This window comes from Sylvia atricapilla, chromosome 5, assembly GCF_009819655.1.
Source record: "Sylvia atricapilla isolate bSylAtr1 chromosome 5, bSylAtr1.pri, whole genome shotgun sequence".
Taxonomy (NCBI): domain Eukaryota; kingdom Metazoa; phylum Chordata; class Aves; order Passeriformes; family Sylviidae; genus Sylvia; species Sylvia atricapilla.
In genome coordinates this window covers 59,019,902-59,035,498 of record NC_089144.1, presented here as the reverse complement: position 1 = coordinate 59,035,498, position 15,597 = coordinate 59,019,902, and the positions used below count along the sequence as shown (strand labels likewise).

General features: G+C 44.5%; 1 protein-coding gene across 1 annotated transcript; it reads left to right on the top strand.

Annotated features, from left to right (window-relative positions):
- The first annotated feature begins 7,021 nt into the window (after positions 1–7,021).
- LOC136361965 (mucin-17-like) lies at positions 7,022–14,271 on the top strand. Its single transcript, XM_066320246.1, has 6 exons — positions 7,022–7,335; positions 7,689–7,927; positions 8,640–10,426; positions 12,043–12,183; positions 13,081–14,166; positions 14,201–14,271. The coding sequence occupies exons 1-6, from the start codon at positions 7,057–7,059 to the stop codon at positions 14,269–14,271; spliced, it is 3,603 nt and encodes a 1,200-aa protein (XP_066176343.1). The 5' UTR covers positions 7,022–7,056.
- Positions 14,272–15,597: the final 1,326 nt, after the last annotated feature.

Genomic DNA, 15,597 nt, shown 5'->3' with positions numbered 1-15,597 from the left:
TTTGCATTATTTTATGCCTAATTTCATTTCAGGCACATGGCATCTATACAAACTAAATGGAATTGGTTTTCTTTGTCCCCCAAGTTCAACACAGTTTATAGCTCCCTCACTTTCCCTCTGTTAAACTCACTCAAAACCTCAAGAGCTGCCTTTCCATCCCTCTTTTTTTCTCCCTATTGTACTGATAAGCCTCCATGAAAACCCTGGAGCACCTCAACATGAGTCATGCACATACTTACCAAAGCCTTGGAGCAAGTCTCAACCCACTCTAAAATCTGACAAATTGGTTGTTTTTAATGCCCACATATTAAGTATTTAGGGATTACTTTCAATCCCTCATCAAAGATCTGGTTTCATCACTGATAAATCATATAATTCCTGAAAGATGTGAAAGCAGAGTGACAGCTGCCTCTCCGTAGAGGCCTCAGTCATTGCTTTCACAACACTTTCCCTGCACTGTGGTTTTCTGGGCAACACTTAACTTCACCTACAGAAGGACAATTGGCATGAACTGAAAATAAATTGAGACAGAAACTGAATCCCACTCATAACTCTGGGCAACCCATTGGAAAGGAAGCTGTAAACATTATCAAGTCAAGAGTAAAGATAAACACTACTTTTACTGTAACTATCATAGAAACTCCTTTTCTTAAAAGTGACTCCATGCTTTCTTCCCCTCTTTTTGTTGCTCTGTTGCAACTGAGGCAGCCCAGCCTCAAGTGCTTTACTGAGGATATGGATTTTTATTCTGCTCAAGTGCTTTCAGCAATAGGAGGAGCAGCTCACCCAGACAGCTCCAAGGGATGCAGAGAACAAGTGGCCTTTTTACAAAACAGGCTTCCAGGGACTGACTTCCACCTCAGTGCTGTGAGGAAACAAAGCTTGTGTAATTGCAGCCTGTCCCCTCCAAGAACCCAGTCCTCTCCCCAGCCAGAAATGTCTGATCCCACCATTGGCCAGTTTAGAGCATTTGGAGGGGGAGGGATTTATGGATACCTTGAAAATTACTTTATTTCAAGATTTTTTTGAGAACTAGAAGTTGGCTAAAGGGCAGAAATTCAAAACCATGTCCCCACTGAGGGAGGGAAAAGCCAAAAGCAGCCCTGCTCAGCTCCTGGCTGCCCCTCCCTGTGGAAAATATAGCAAAGGATGAAGCTGAGATCATTAAGTCAGAAGAAAGAGAACTGCAGAAGAACCTGAAGGAAACCAGACTCCATCAGCTGCACCATTCAGACAGCAATTTGTTTAGTCAGTTGCCAAAGTAAAACAAACATCGAAAGGAAAACATCTGGGAGGAGAAATTGGTGAGAGGGTTTTGGCTGTAAATTTCCTTCCTTTCCCCCATCAGTCAACAGCCTCTCGGCTTCTGCCACACAGAAAGGCACGGGGCTCAGCTGTTATTTGCTTTTTGGAGAGAGCTTTAGGACCGGCTTTACAAAACAAGCAGAGGTGAAGGAGGGAGAAGAGCTCAGTTGCCTGGTTTTCAGCACTTCTGGAAGCGCCTAAGGGGGAAGGAGGTGCTCGGCACACCTGGACCCAGCCAGCCTCTCACCCGCTGGGCAATGCTGCCATCTCCTCTGCAGCTTCCCCATCACTTCCAGGCACGACTGGATTCACTCTCCTTATGAGAAAATCCACAGCTGATCACTTAGAAATGGGTTGTTTTTTTGTTTTTTTGTTTTTTTTTTTTTCTTTCCAGCAGGGAAAACAGAAGCAAAGACAGAGCCACTGCAGAAGCACTTGTGTTAGTGGAGTTCCAGCACTGGATTTAGCAGAGAGCTGTGAGCCACATTTGGGGCTGGTGCCAGGGGAAGGGAGCTCTGTCCCAAACCCTTACATCAGCAGAGAGCCAGGTGAAACTGAGCCCATTGGGTGAAACACAAACCATTTTAGGGTTGTTACAGCAACTGGTTTGAGAGTCTGCTGTGGGAAGGAAGGCAGCAATGCCGGCTGAATGCAAAGGCTGGGCCCAGGAGTAGCAGCAAGCACCATAAATAAGGTCCTGCCAGCCTGGCCATTATAAGCTTTGTCCTCCTTGCTTGGTACAAATCCCACTCCCTTTTGAAAAATCACACCAGGCTGGAACTTGGCACACCAGCCTCTGTCCTGCCCTGGGGTTTGTGCAAACCTCAGCTCTGCTCAGACTCCTCCGTTTGACCAAAAAAAGGACAGAAGGCAAAAACCCCAAAACAACAACGAAGACTTTGCCAGAAGACTTCAGCCAATAGCTGCTTTTGCCATGCAGGACTGCTCAGAGTCGTATCAGCTGACAGGATTTCTAAAATCCCTTTTCAAGTGACAGCCCATTTTGGTATTAATAGCTGGAGAGAGATGCAGTTTTAATGAGGTTTTAAATGTTTGCATGTCTCACAATGAATTTAACATATGTACAGGCAAAAGTCTTGCTTTATGAGCAGCTCTAGCATCTTCTCCCATCTCCCTTCCCACAGAGCACAGAGTGTTACAAACAAAACCTTCCTACAACAGAGCATCTTTATTCAGGCCAACCTGGCGATCTTTCTCTTAAAGGAATTATTAAATAACTAATAACTTTGAAAGGGTCAAAATTTAATGTTACTTCAGAGTTTATGAAGAAATAATCTTTCATTAGGGAAAAAAGGACATTTGAATTTAACCCATTTTCCTCATTTTCAAAGAAACTGAAATAGAAGACAAAAAGATGGCACTTTAGAAAGGGAAATCATTGAAGTAAATTCTTTTTTCTCACTTTTTAGCTCTCCCTAGGGAAAAGATGCAACAAACAGCTAAGATGAAATAGTGAGGGCTTGTCTGAGCAGGAAAGCTTTATCTGCTAGATATGTAGCTGTAACTCTCTAAGTGCCTGAGACCTTTTAGTACAGCCTTTTCCAGCTCTATTTAATCAGTTTGCAGTATCATAAACTGAGTTTTAAAGAGGAAAAGAAACCGAACACAGTATGGGAGGGGAAAAAAATCTTGTAGCAAGACAAGAGTGTTCACATGGGTAGTTAAAACAAAATTTTAAATGGTATAAAATCATCCCTTGACTTTCATGTTTAAAACTTTCCCATGTAGACAATTTCTCAGAGGAAACATAAGTGTTTGGGATGGAAGTGGGGTGGGAAGTGAAAATACTTTTTCACTGCTAAGCAGAATGAGAAATAGAAGCAAGTAAAGACAAGGTTTAAGAAGCAGCTTTCCCTTAGATGTTGTTTCTTTGTCCTTTCCACTCTTTCACCCATTTGTTTTAAAGTAAGAGAAAAAGAAATAAAACCTGAGGCAGACACTTAAAGATAAAACACCAGCATGATTAAAATTAATACAATTGGGGATGGGGAGGGGGTGCGTTATTATTTTGAAGAAAAGGCATGAAAAGAAACCCAACCCTTTTTCTGACATTTATCCCAGATACCAAAACCTTGACTTTCTAATTAATTCACATTTGGCAACGCAGGAGTGCCATGGCTGTGACACACAGGTTGTAACATACAGCTCCTTTCTCCCATCATATTAATTTCTGTCTTTCCCAACATGCAATGTCCAGGATTCTGCCTTCCAGAAACAGACAACATGTTGATTGCAAACAGTCCAAGCAAAAACATCTCCCATATTTTGCATGAGAGTCAATGCACCAACAGCCAATTTGCAGGCCTATCTCCACAGGTTTCTAGGCAACTCCAACACAGGAGGCTTTTCCTGGAATTTAATGGATGTCAAAGGTGGAAAACTCATACTGGACAATTCAGCAGAACACGTGCTGCTACCAGGCTTCCTGTTATGTCCACACAAACCGTTCTGAAACTGCCTGGCAAGTTATCAATGGATGGATTCCAGGGCTGCCAGCACTGCCAGCTTCAGACACCACAAAAATAACGAATCAGGCCACCAAAATACTGTTCTGAAGTCACCTTCTGCTCGCTGAGTTTTATGGGGCTACTAGAAAAAGATCTAGGTTTCCTTTGCAGCAGAAAAAGGGGCTGGAATATCAAAAGAGACTTGAAAGGAAGCTAAAATTGCCAAGCAATTATTTGATTCCTGGTGCTGGGGATTTAATAGATGCAAAAAACAACCTCATCAAAAAAAATTACCTTTGTGTTATATGCTGTAAAGATAAACCATTCTGGGCTATTTGGAATGTTGCAGGAGACCCTAAACCCTGGCAAGCAGGCTTGCTAAACACGGACAAAAATTTAGGATGAAAAGTAGACAAAAAGTATTGGACATTTGTTCCCTATTTCCTCTAAGAAGGAGTGACAAGAGAGTGCCTTAGGCAGGGGCAACTCAGGGAAACAAGACAGTCACAATTTCCATTTTACAAGATCACCCGAAAAGAAAACAGAAGATAGTGTATCCTTCAGCTGTGTCCTTTGGTGTTTCAGATAAGGATTAAGGGGTGTTTCTTCCCCTAGTTTCAGAATCACATCTGTATAAATGCAGCATACACTTGTAGGAAGAACTGTCTAAAGCCATAAGTGAAGCAAAATAAGTAAGTTATCTTTGTCTTTACAAGTACTTACAGGTGTCCCAAAAATATCCTGTTTGATTCAGCTGCCCACCTTTATCTGTGCACCCTGGTCATGAAATCACATGAGAATGAAGTTATTCCATAAAACTTTTTTATATTTCTTGGTTCTCTGTGGGAAAGATTAGCTGTATTTGTTCTCAAATTCCCTTCCATTTAGACAGAGAGCAACATCTGAGATAGTTTCAGAGAATCATAAAATGGCCTAGGTTGGAAGGGACTTTAAAGATCATCCAGTTCCAACCCCTGCCATGGGCAGGGACACCTGCCACTATCCCAGCTTGCTCAGAGCCTCATCCAGCCTGGCCTTGGACATTTCCAGGGATCCAGGGACAGCCACAGCTTCTCTGGGCAACCTGTGCCAGGGCATCACCTCCCTCACAGGGAAGACTTTCTTCCTCATATCCAACCTAAACCCACCCTCTCACAGCTTGAAGCCATTCCCCCAGTCCTGTTACTACGTGCTCTTGCATGAAGTCTCTCTCCCTCTCTCATTTTTGTTTTTATCAAAAGGCATTTACCCAACAGACTGCCACATGCCTCTGTTGCAATTTAGCAAGAAGAATTCATTACAAGCTCAGTAATTATACAGCAGTGAGGAGCACAGGGAGGCTCCAGAGAAATTTTTAACATCCAATTATTTTAAACCCTTACACATTCCTGTGAGGTTTCAGTAAGTTTATACCCAGAACATCACAACAGCAAGGAGTGTGAAAATATTCTGCCTCACCTGACACTACAGAGTAAATATTCTATGTCTGCTGCTGTTAAAGCCAGGAGGACAAAAGTTACCAAGGAGGGACAGGACCCAAACAGGTGAAACACTCACTGACATTCCTCCACCTGAAGCAAATGTATGTCCATAGGCTTTATATCCATGAACTGGGCAGATGTTGCTCTTCCAGGGGTGGTTTGGACAACTGTCAGCTCACAGCCACCAAGGGATCTCAGAGTATTCCCATCATTTCAGAGCACACTGGTGATTCATGCATGGTTACACGGCAATATTTACTCAGCTCTCAGGAGGCAAATTCATTAGGAGGGATTAGTCAGCTGTCAAGCACCCATTCCCTTGCATAAGAATGATATTCCCTAAATAAAAGTCCTCATCTCCAACTTGAACTTCTGCCCTACCACCTATCCCCTCTTTTCATAAGGGGTGAATGAGGACTTGTCATTATAGGAACATGGGAGACGCTGACAGTGAAAAATGGAGAGGTCAGTGTAGCAACTTGTTTCTCAGCACAGCTGAGCATAATCAAAGAAACATGAACTTCTGATTTATTCTGTGCTGATCATGGTTGCAAGGGAAACAGACTTTGCTGGATAAAGATTCATCTCTGGCCAAAAGCAGACAATGACATCAAGCCCTGCACATCTATCAGTAGGGCAAGTGGGTTTCTGTTTTTTTTCCAGAGTAAAGGAACACACTGCAGGCTCTAGCAAACCATTGTCTTTTGGCAGATATCACGCAATATTTCTCTTTATGTTAAATTTCCATCACCACTTCTTGCTCTATCCAAAACATGTTCCACTTGTGGCTAAAATGGAAGGGACCTGTACAACAGAGCGTGACAGAAAGCTTGGTGAGTACTGCAAACACATCTACAAACAGAAAGAAGAAAATACTTGTTGAAAACCAACAGAGCAAAACCTGATTCCTTGATAAACAGCCACCGACTTTGTAGGGCCAAAGAAAAGCAGGCTGTGGTTTTCAATCCTGCTGTTGGAGCTGTACAAAGAAAGGAGCACTCCCTGCCTTGCTGCTGCAGTCATCTGGCTCCAAAACGTCCTCCATGCTTTCTCAGTTGTATCATTTGGGCTAGCAAATGTTATTTACTTCTTGTATGCTTTTAAATAAAGCTGTCCTAAGCAGGACAGACCAAGTATATTGTATGCACTGCTCATCTAAAAGCTGGAAGCTACTCACAGATTTATGAGTTTTTATTTCTGCTTTTATGCTCTCTTGAAGAAGCAGCATCAAACATAGCAAATCAAATTCCAGCCCTTGATGCTACAGAGGAAAGGACAGTGAGTCTCAGCCTGCGTTTTTCCCCGTGATCAATGCCATTTGCCATACTCACCTTTCCCTGTGCTACCACTGCACCACAAAACCCTGGCAGGTCAGGTTACCGTGCTGCTCACCTGGCTCTGCCTGTGCCTTATGTTGGAGGCCCCGGTGTAGCATTTCACCTCTGAGTGGGCTTTTATCACAACAAAAACAGAGATGGGAGCAACAGCGAGACTGAAGGCAACTGGGTTAAAAGCATCATGAACCAGCCTTGTGCAAGTGTCGTTTGCCCAGGGAAATCCTTCAGCTGAACAGAGCAGCGATGGTGAGTACCGAGGATTCTTGAAGCCAGAGCCCTCCCAAATGTCACTGTGACCTAAAGCAGGGCCTCAATGCAATGAGAAGCCTCAGAGATTTGGCTGTGTTCTGCTTGCCTGGGAGATGGAGCCGGCTGATCTGAGGAGCACAAGCCCATGGGTTTGGGTTTTCTCTTTCCCCCACAGCTCCAGTAGCAGCTCCCAGGTGCCAGCGGCGGTGAAGGAGGATGGAAGATGCCTGCAGGGACCCAGGGCACACCCAGCACAGCTGCCCTGCCTCGGGGTCCCCTCTGCTCCCAGGGCTGAGGGCCTTGCTCCCTCTCCTCTTTGCCCTGCTGTTTGTCTGTGAGAGCTCCCCTGCTGAGGCTGCCAAAGGATTGAACAACAGATGGGAAGAAACAAAGAGCCTGCAAGGAATAATCCCAGATATAACTGTCCTCATGGGAAAAATATTCTATCATCCAGTGCCAGTGTTCACCTCTCAGGGAATGATAACTCAGTACAAGGTAATGCTATTCAATACATTTCCTGGTACAATCCTGCAGCAAAGACATTCACTTTATGTTTAAAATGAACCCACTAAAAATCTCCTTCTAGAAAGTGCTATCAGGTAAAACTGATAGCAAAAATCTCACCATCTTTCACTGCCAATGCAGCAGTTCCCTCCTGAGCAAATGAACAACCTCCAATAAACCTGTTTTATTAAGAGATTTTATCTACCAGCAGTCTAGGATTTTCAAGGATCTGTTGCGCTGTTTCTGAACTTTTGTCCAGCTAGAGCTTACACAATGTAAAACTGGAGTAGTAACATCATTTCCTATCACTAATACTGTTTCTCTGCCATCCTCTTATGAAGCAGGTCACTTTAGCCAGTGGTGCAGATTTGCCAAAATGGTTGGAATTCAACCCCAAAACAAACATGCTGCAAGGGCTGCCGATGGCAGGGGAGGGAGGAGTGTACCTGCTCAACCTTGCTGCCTCTGGAGGGGTGCCTGCCCAGGAAACACCGAGGGCTGCTGGAAATTTCACCATCCATGTGCAGGACAGCAGTTTATCCTTGGAAATGCAGAACTTGAAGCACGTGCCAAACAGCTACCAGTGAGTACTGCTGGTCTCCATGGCTTCTGCTCTAATCAGGGAGGGGAGGGAAAAACGATTTTTAAGAAAAAGAGATGGGTGCTCCCTAATTGACACGGGGTGGATTTTTTCCTGTTGTGGAAATGTGGTATCAGGGAACCAAAACCAAAATAAAACCCCACAAAATATTGAACAAGCTCATGTTGAATATAAAAGCAGGAGGCTTTGTTGTCCCAGAGCAACAGTGCACAGCAAACATGGGCATGAAGACAGGGACACAGACACAATGATTCTCCATTGGCATCCAGCCTCCCTACTCCAGTTCCTAACCCTTCTGTGAGCAGGGAGAGAGGTGGGCTCCCAGTGAGGCTCCAAATTGCCTCCACAAGACACTGTTTGTTACCACTGATGGTACTTTCGTAGTGTAAGTTCCTACATTTGATGTCTAATGGACTGGGAATATACCTGAAGTGAATCATCTCCAGAGTGAGGACAGTGTTTGGGAAATTCAGCCCATGCTGCTGTGCTCTGCACAAGCAGGGGGATCAAACTTAGTGATCAGTGAAGTTAGTGGAATGGGAAACATTCTTATATTCAAGGAGAAGGAAGGTTTGGATTAACAGGTAAAATTTTGAGCAATGTTTGACTAAATTCAAACAGGGATCTTCACAAAAACAGGGAGGGGTAAAAAGAATTGCTCTTAACCGTTCTAATTGTGGACTTGCATTGTCAGGTGTGAGGAGGAAGCTGCCATCACTTGTGCTGAAATCATTCTCTGTGCTGGAGCAGCAGCCCCGGAGGCTGGGCAGCGCCTGTGGGTGGTGTTCAGGATGGCCGAGTACCTGCACCTGGACAGCTCCGTGCTGACCCTGCTGCCGCACACGGGCCCGGCAGCCGGGGGCACACGGGTCCTGGCTGAGGACACCGCGAGCATCCACCTCACCGCTGCCCACTACCTGGGGCTCTCCTGGCCCGTCTCGTGTGGAGGCTTTGCCCTGCTCCGTGAGTTCATCCAGGTCCTGCAGCACAACGTGAACTCCCGTCACCTCTCACGGCTGCTCGGGTATGAAATTGCAGGCTGGAGAATACTCCGGAGAGGGGAGGATGAAAGAAAGTCTCCAAGACTACCCCGCAGGCAATTAATGATCACACCAACACCTGCATTAAAACCGACCAGAATTAGCCAGAGACCAGCTGCAGGAGAGGCTTCCAGACCTTTGTTCTTTCCTGTGCCAAGCCAGTTACTCACACCACTTGTGCTATCACTCAGAGCTACTCAGAGCTTACCAGCTTTCTGTGCAGAAAGTACAACCGTGGCAAGTTACAAGATGCAGAATAATATCCATCTTGCAAGTCAAGAAAGCTTGGTCACCTTAGAAATGGACTCAGCATGGGGCGTGCCAACTAGCCCCCCAGTATCCATTATGTTTGCAGACTCGCATTTCCCAGATCTTTCACCTTCACTGATGACTGAAACGATGCTTCTCTTCTCTGAACTGGAAGTGCTGCCTGCTGGAGCTTCTGGTGCATCCTTGCTGATAGAGCAGCCAAAGCCTCACATGCCTGAGACAGACTTCTATTTCCTTTCCAGTAAATCAGAGATATCCACACACCATCTCCTACAGGACATCAGTTCAGGCACAGAGCAGCTTTCCAGGCCATGGGTGATAAACATTCTTCAGGAGTGGTCTCACAGCTCAGCAGTGGCATTTTCTCCAAAGACAGAATTATACACATTTTTGCCAGGAGCAAGGTCAGTTTCAGAAGTGCCAGATTACAGCAGTGAAGCAAAAAGTCATTTTCCAGAACGTGAAAAACTTTCTTATGCATCCCTCTGTCCAGAAACACTCCCTTCACTCTTCCGAGTAGCTTCAGTACGGGCCACAACTTTGTCTGGTTTCACATCTCCCATCGAGGACACATTCCCAGCTCTCCTAGCAAGCAGCAGTCTGAGCCAAGTGTTCACTAATGGCTGTGAACCTCAATCTAAACCTTCTGTCACTATCCCACAGCCCAGTGGCTTTTCATTTGCTGGAGAGAAAAGCACAGCTTCTTCTGTAGCCCAGAGAGAAGCACAGACCCTCTATTCAAAATTGATTTTCCGTGCTGAAGCCTCAGCCAGCTTTCCTCTCACATTAACCAGCACTGTCCCTGGTAGAGCTGAAGGACCTCATGAACCAAGTCTGATCACTCTGTCCCACCCTGACACCACTCTAGTCCTTACTGTGCCAGAAGACTTTTCTACCTTTCACATGTCCAGATTATCCAGACCAACAAATACATTCCCTCCTTCTTACAGCAGCAGCATGCTCAGAACAGAGCCACAGCCCACAAGGATTCTATCCAGTGGAACAGAGGAATTGCTTTCAGACAAAGATCTGGGAACAAGTGAGATTTTGCCAAATGTCACCATGCCTACCTTGGAGTCACACAACATCTCAGGCATCAAGCCAGATGCTGTAGAAGCACCCCTGGTGACTTTATTTAATGTCACTTCTCACCTGCCCAGCAGCATACCGGGTATGTTTGAGATTTGACTTTCCTTTTTTCCTCTTTCCTGCTCTGAGTCCTGCCAGAATAGTTCAATACAGCTTCTTGTGCAAAAGCATTACTTCCCTGCACTAGGCATATGCCAGCAGCAGTCTTCACAATAAGGTAACCTTTTTTGTTTGTTTTGGTTTTTTGTTGTTTTTTTGGGTTTTTTTTGTTAGCTAGGAGCAGAATTCCCAGCTAAATGATTTGGCACAGCTTTGACCATCCTATCTAAGGAAAGATGGGGACCCTTAAAAAAGCTCCAAAGGAATACAAGAATGGTCAGAGATTAGAAAACATGTCAAACTGAAATAATTGGTGTAGAAGACTGAGAAAATACATGCGTTTGTATTATATCTTGCTTAAAAGATGAAAGATGCATTCTCAGAATCCCCTGGGAACTAACACAGCACTAATGACCTTCAAGTGCAGTTAAGATGATTTAAGTTAGACATTAGATAAACTTTCTCACAGTAAGGATAATAAAGCATTTGAAAAAAATGCTTAAAGAATATTGTGGAGAGTTTTTAAGGACTGAACAATAAATATTTATCAAAAATGACACAGAAGTAGTTGAGTATCCTTTGAAGTAAAAAATTAGGCCAGATATACTTTTTAGTCTGCCTTCTCCTCCAAATGCATGAATCTGTGGCTCAGGCTTAAGTTTACTAGACAATGAAGATGGCTTGTTTGTAGTATCAGTTGGGTAAATTTGTAGGATTATGCCTGAGTCATCTAACATTAAATCTGTGAAAATGTACACATAGTAGATTTTAAACAGTTACAAAGTGCAGAATTCAGAGCCTTGTTAATGCCCTTCAGAGCCATCTTATTTGTAAAACTTATTAGACCTTCATTAGGTCTGTACCCAAAGCCTGTACTCAGACTGCAGTCTGAGATAGTTAGGCTTGCAATCATGTGTCCCAGCAAGCATCATGTGGAGAGAGACTATTTTACAAAAGCATGTGGGGTGTGACTGGACAAGGAGCAATAGCTTCAAACTGACAGAAAGCAGGTTTAGATTGGATATTAGGATGAAATTCTTCCCTATGATGGTGGTGAGGCCCGGGCACAGGTTTCCCAGAGAAGCTATGGCTGCCCCATCCCTGGAAGTGTCCAGCCAGGCTGGATGGGGCTCTGAGCAACCTGGGATAGTGGAAGGTGTCCCTGCCCATGGCAGGGGTTGGACCTGGATGGTCTTTAAGGTGCCTTTCAATGCAGGCCATTCTGCGATTCTGTGGTCTGTCAAAGCCTACAGATGGACTAAACAGCCCTAACACATTATTGTTATTAGCACTCTGGCAAGCACAGGCCATGCAGAAATATTAAAAAAAAATCCCAAACAACACCACAAAAAAAACTTTCTTCTCCAGAGATTGAAGCCACTTCCATTCCCTCATTTTTTTAAAGGGGAGGTTGAACTCCGGCCTTCTTCCCATGGTCCTTCCTTCCTTTTCTTGGCAGAAACTGGCAAAGATCTTCAATCACATGCCATAAAAGCTTTCAAACTGTATCCCCAACCCTGTAACACATTTTTGACATAAGATTCCTTTTACTTAGATCTAAATGATCTTTCACCTTGAACTGTAATCTCACTTCCACAGGGGTGGGGGAGACACTGCTGCCATCACGCCTGGATCCAAGCACCCGGCTGCTTCCCTCATCTGAAAGACTACAGTCTGTGGAAAGTGCATGGATTCTTCTTCCATTTTCTGCTTCACAAGGGCTGCAGACTGGAACCCAAGGTAAAAACAACTTTACTTTTCTGTTCTTGCTTCTGAGCACAGCTGCCATCTACATTTTCATCTACCCTGCAAGCTGTCTCTGGTTTCCTGTACTGGAACCCATGTAGTCCTCAGAGTATCAAACTGAAATATTCTTGTCCTGAAATCATCCCTCCCTAGTACTCACAATAGGTAACATACAAGGAGAGAATAATATGGCATGATTTTACTAGTCCTTACCATAAAGTGTAGAAAACACAAGTACACAAGATCCAGAAATGGCAAGAAGAGAGGACCACGTTTGTCACAAGCTGCAGGAACTCCATATCGTGATCCTTTGCTCCTTGAGCCTGGCAGCAAACTTCACCTGACAGTCACAGAAAGGAGATTTCCTTTCAAATTTGTCCCCACACTTTATCATCCTCCAGCTTACCTGGTGTCTACTCCCAAATTCTCTCGAACTCTTCAAACCAGACAGATGTGCAGCACTCACAGCAATCCCATCCCAGGCATCCATATTCTCATAAAATCTACCCCCCCCCCAAAAAAAAAAAAAAATCCATAGTTAATGTTGGGAATAGAAGATGAAACAATATCATGTTGTGGCATTTCTGTGTAAAAGTTACTAGAATTAAATGCTATTGTTTGGGAAGGGGCTATACATGACCTGACTAATATTTTGGACTAAACAAAAAAGTATTGAGGATATTTACAGCTCTTTAAATAAACAGATATCTAAATATGCCTAACAAATGAAGTTAAGATGTGATCAAGGACAAGACTTTACTTAAAAGTTTAACTTTTGGTTTCTGCACACTCCACTCTCCTGAGGCTGACAAGATTTCTTTGCCATCACTCAGCAAGAGACAGCAATTTTTTCTCCTAACTCTCCCTCCCTTTTCTCCTTCCTCTCTAAAGGGCAAGCAAACACTTCCCCAAAGGCTGTTCATTACATTGAATTCCTAACAGCAACCATCGGATGCTTGTTCTTTTTCCCTATACCTACCAACACATTTTATGACAAGGAAGATGGCAACTCCACTCAGTTATCCCTACAGATCCTCCCAGCTGATGGCTCTCCATCAGGATCCGAGAGCTGGCTGCAGTTTAACACCTCCCAGCAGGCCATGCATGGCTATCCCCTAGAGATGGACTTCCAGTATTCCCCTCAGGAGTTTGTGCTGTGTGCCACGGATTCCGGAGGTCTGACAGCCTGCCAATCCTTCACCATCGAGCTCCTGAGGCCCGCCGAGCCACCGTGCCACCTTTTCACCATGAGGACCAAGAACAGCTACTCCTCTTTCCTGAGGGAGAGGAGAAGGGTGGGGTTGCTCCTGGAGAAGCTCTCCCTCTTCCTGAGCTCCAGCAGCCCCAAAGACATCGTGCTGACAGCTCTCCAGCCTGGCTCCACACTCATCTCCTGGTACAACAGCTCTCTGTGTGCAAGCGCCAACAGATCTTCCAGCTGGTGCAGGAATGATGAAATCCTGCAGGCACTGCAGAAACTGAGAGTGCCAGCTGGGTCTGTGAGCCCACAGTTTGTCCGAGCCATGCTGCCAGAGTACAGGATGGATGTGGCTTTCAGCATTTCCTGCAGCGAGGCCAGCCCAGCCAGCGCAGAGCCATTCCCTGGGCCTTGCAGCAGCACTGGGCCGACGATCCACGCCAAGAATGACTCCACGATGAGGGGGAGCCCTGGTGCCTTACTGAGCGGTGTTTGTGCCACTGCTGGCCTGGTGCTGGCAATAGTGGCCTGCTGGCTTGGCAGGTGTCCCAGGAGGATTCCTGGAGCACAGCCCGTGATGGTTCAGCCAAACTCCCAGCTAAGCCATGCTGATGTGGAACTGGATGCCCTGAGACCTCGCAAAGCCCCTGTACACGAGTGCAGGGTTTCACTTTCACCTCCGTTATGGATCCCAGCTTCAGAACCACTTCCCTCCCACAAACAGTGTCCCAGGCCTATCCCTCACATCACACCAGCTTTCCAGCCACCAAAATACCAACTCCCTCCCCAGTATCCAGCCACCAAAATACCATATCCCTCCCCACTATCCAGAGGCTTTGATTACCCATCACGGCCAGGGCGACATCCAGAGGCTTAAGTTTTAAAAGCTTTTAAATGGTATTAAGAGCAAATCTACAAAAAGAGAAATTGCATTACAAGGGGCTATCCTTAACACTCCAAAAACCCCAACATAAATAGGCAGTTAGTGATTTTTTACCATGTTTCAATTTAGAATAGAACATATTTGACCCACACCTGACAAAGAAACAGCAGCAAAAGCAGAAGCCAAGTGAAGCAGGCAAAGGGATCTCCTGATGAAGGGGTAGAATTACAACCCTGTAAGAGTCTCCACAAGAAAATACACATCAAGGTGATAACTGGTGGGAATGAGCCAATCTCACTCCATTATGCCTCCCTGACTCACAAATATACAATTTAAATAGAAAAGGCATAACTGTGACAAAAGGATCACCACAAAATGTCATGGTTCCATTGAAATTCAGAGGTGCCACAAACCTGGCATGTCTAGGCCAGCTTGGAATTTTAGAATTAGAAAAAAAAAAAAAAAAAAAAAAAAAAAAAAAAAAAAAAAAAAAAAAAAAAAAAAAAAAAGAAGCCTGACATTAAAAAGTTTTGAAAGATTGAAAGGACAGAGATAAAGCATTTCTATAAATACATCATATTTACATTCTAAAGGAATAGTAGCTACTGAACCATTCCTGTTAGGTAATTTGGTGCAATGCACCTTTAAAGATACATTTTAAAGTTCTAGGCCTGCCTTCTTTGCAGAACTGTCTCATCTGCTTCCACCTGGGACAGTTCTAAGACTGCAGAGAATTCCTAAAGTTCTGCAGAAGAATTTCTAAGGACTTTTTAAACATTTTGAAATCCTTCCAGTTTAGTAGATTATCATATACAAAATGCAATCCACAATTTAATTATGAACTGCGTTTTGCAATCGCATTACAGATCAAGCTACTTAATCTGTAACTTCCAATATTAATCTGTAAACTCTTTTGAGAACTGACAAAACCTGAGAGCAAAGTGTGAAACAGGAGCAAAGCAGCAGCAGTGCCACTGTGCAGGGCAGGAGTATGGAATGCCCTTTCCAGAGGGCAAAGATCAGCCCTTGCAGTCTCCTGTGTCCCTGTGAGACCCCTGAAGCACAGACTGACAGTCCCCAGCTCCTGCTCATTAAATCACCAACCAGCCTGACCTGGCAGATGTTCCAAATGTGGAGAATGGAGTAAGCAAACAAGCTAAACAAATACATATTTTAATAGCAAGTGCTATTAAACTTCTCTTCTGCTAATAAAGTATTTAATTCCTGTGCATGTTTTCAAGGAGTGCAGCTGAATATTAATGGTACATGAGATGTAACACACAATTCCCAAGGCACAGGACGAGCTTTCCAGCTCTAACTCTCCAGC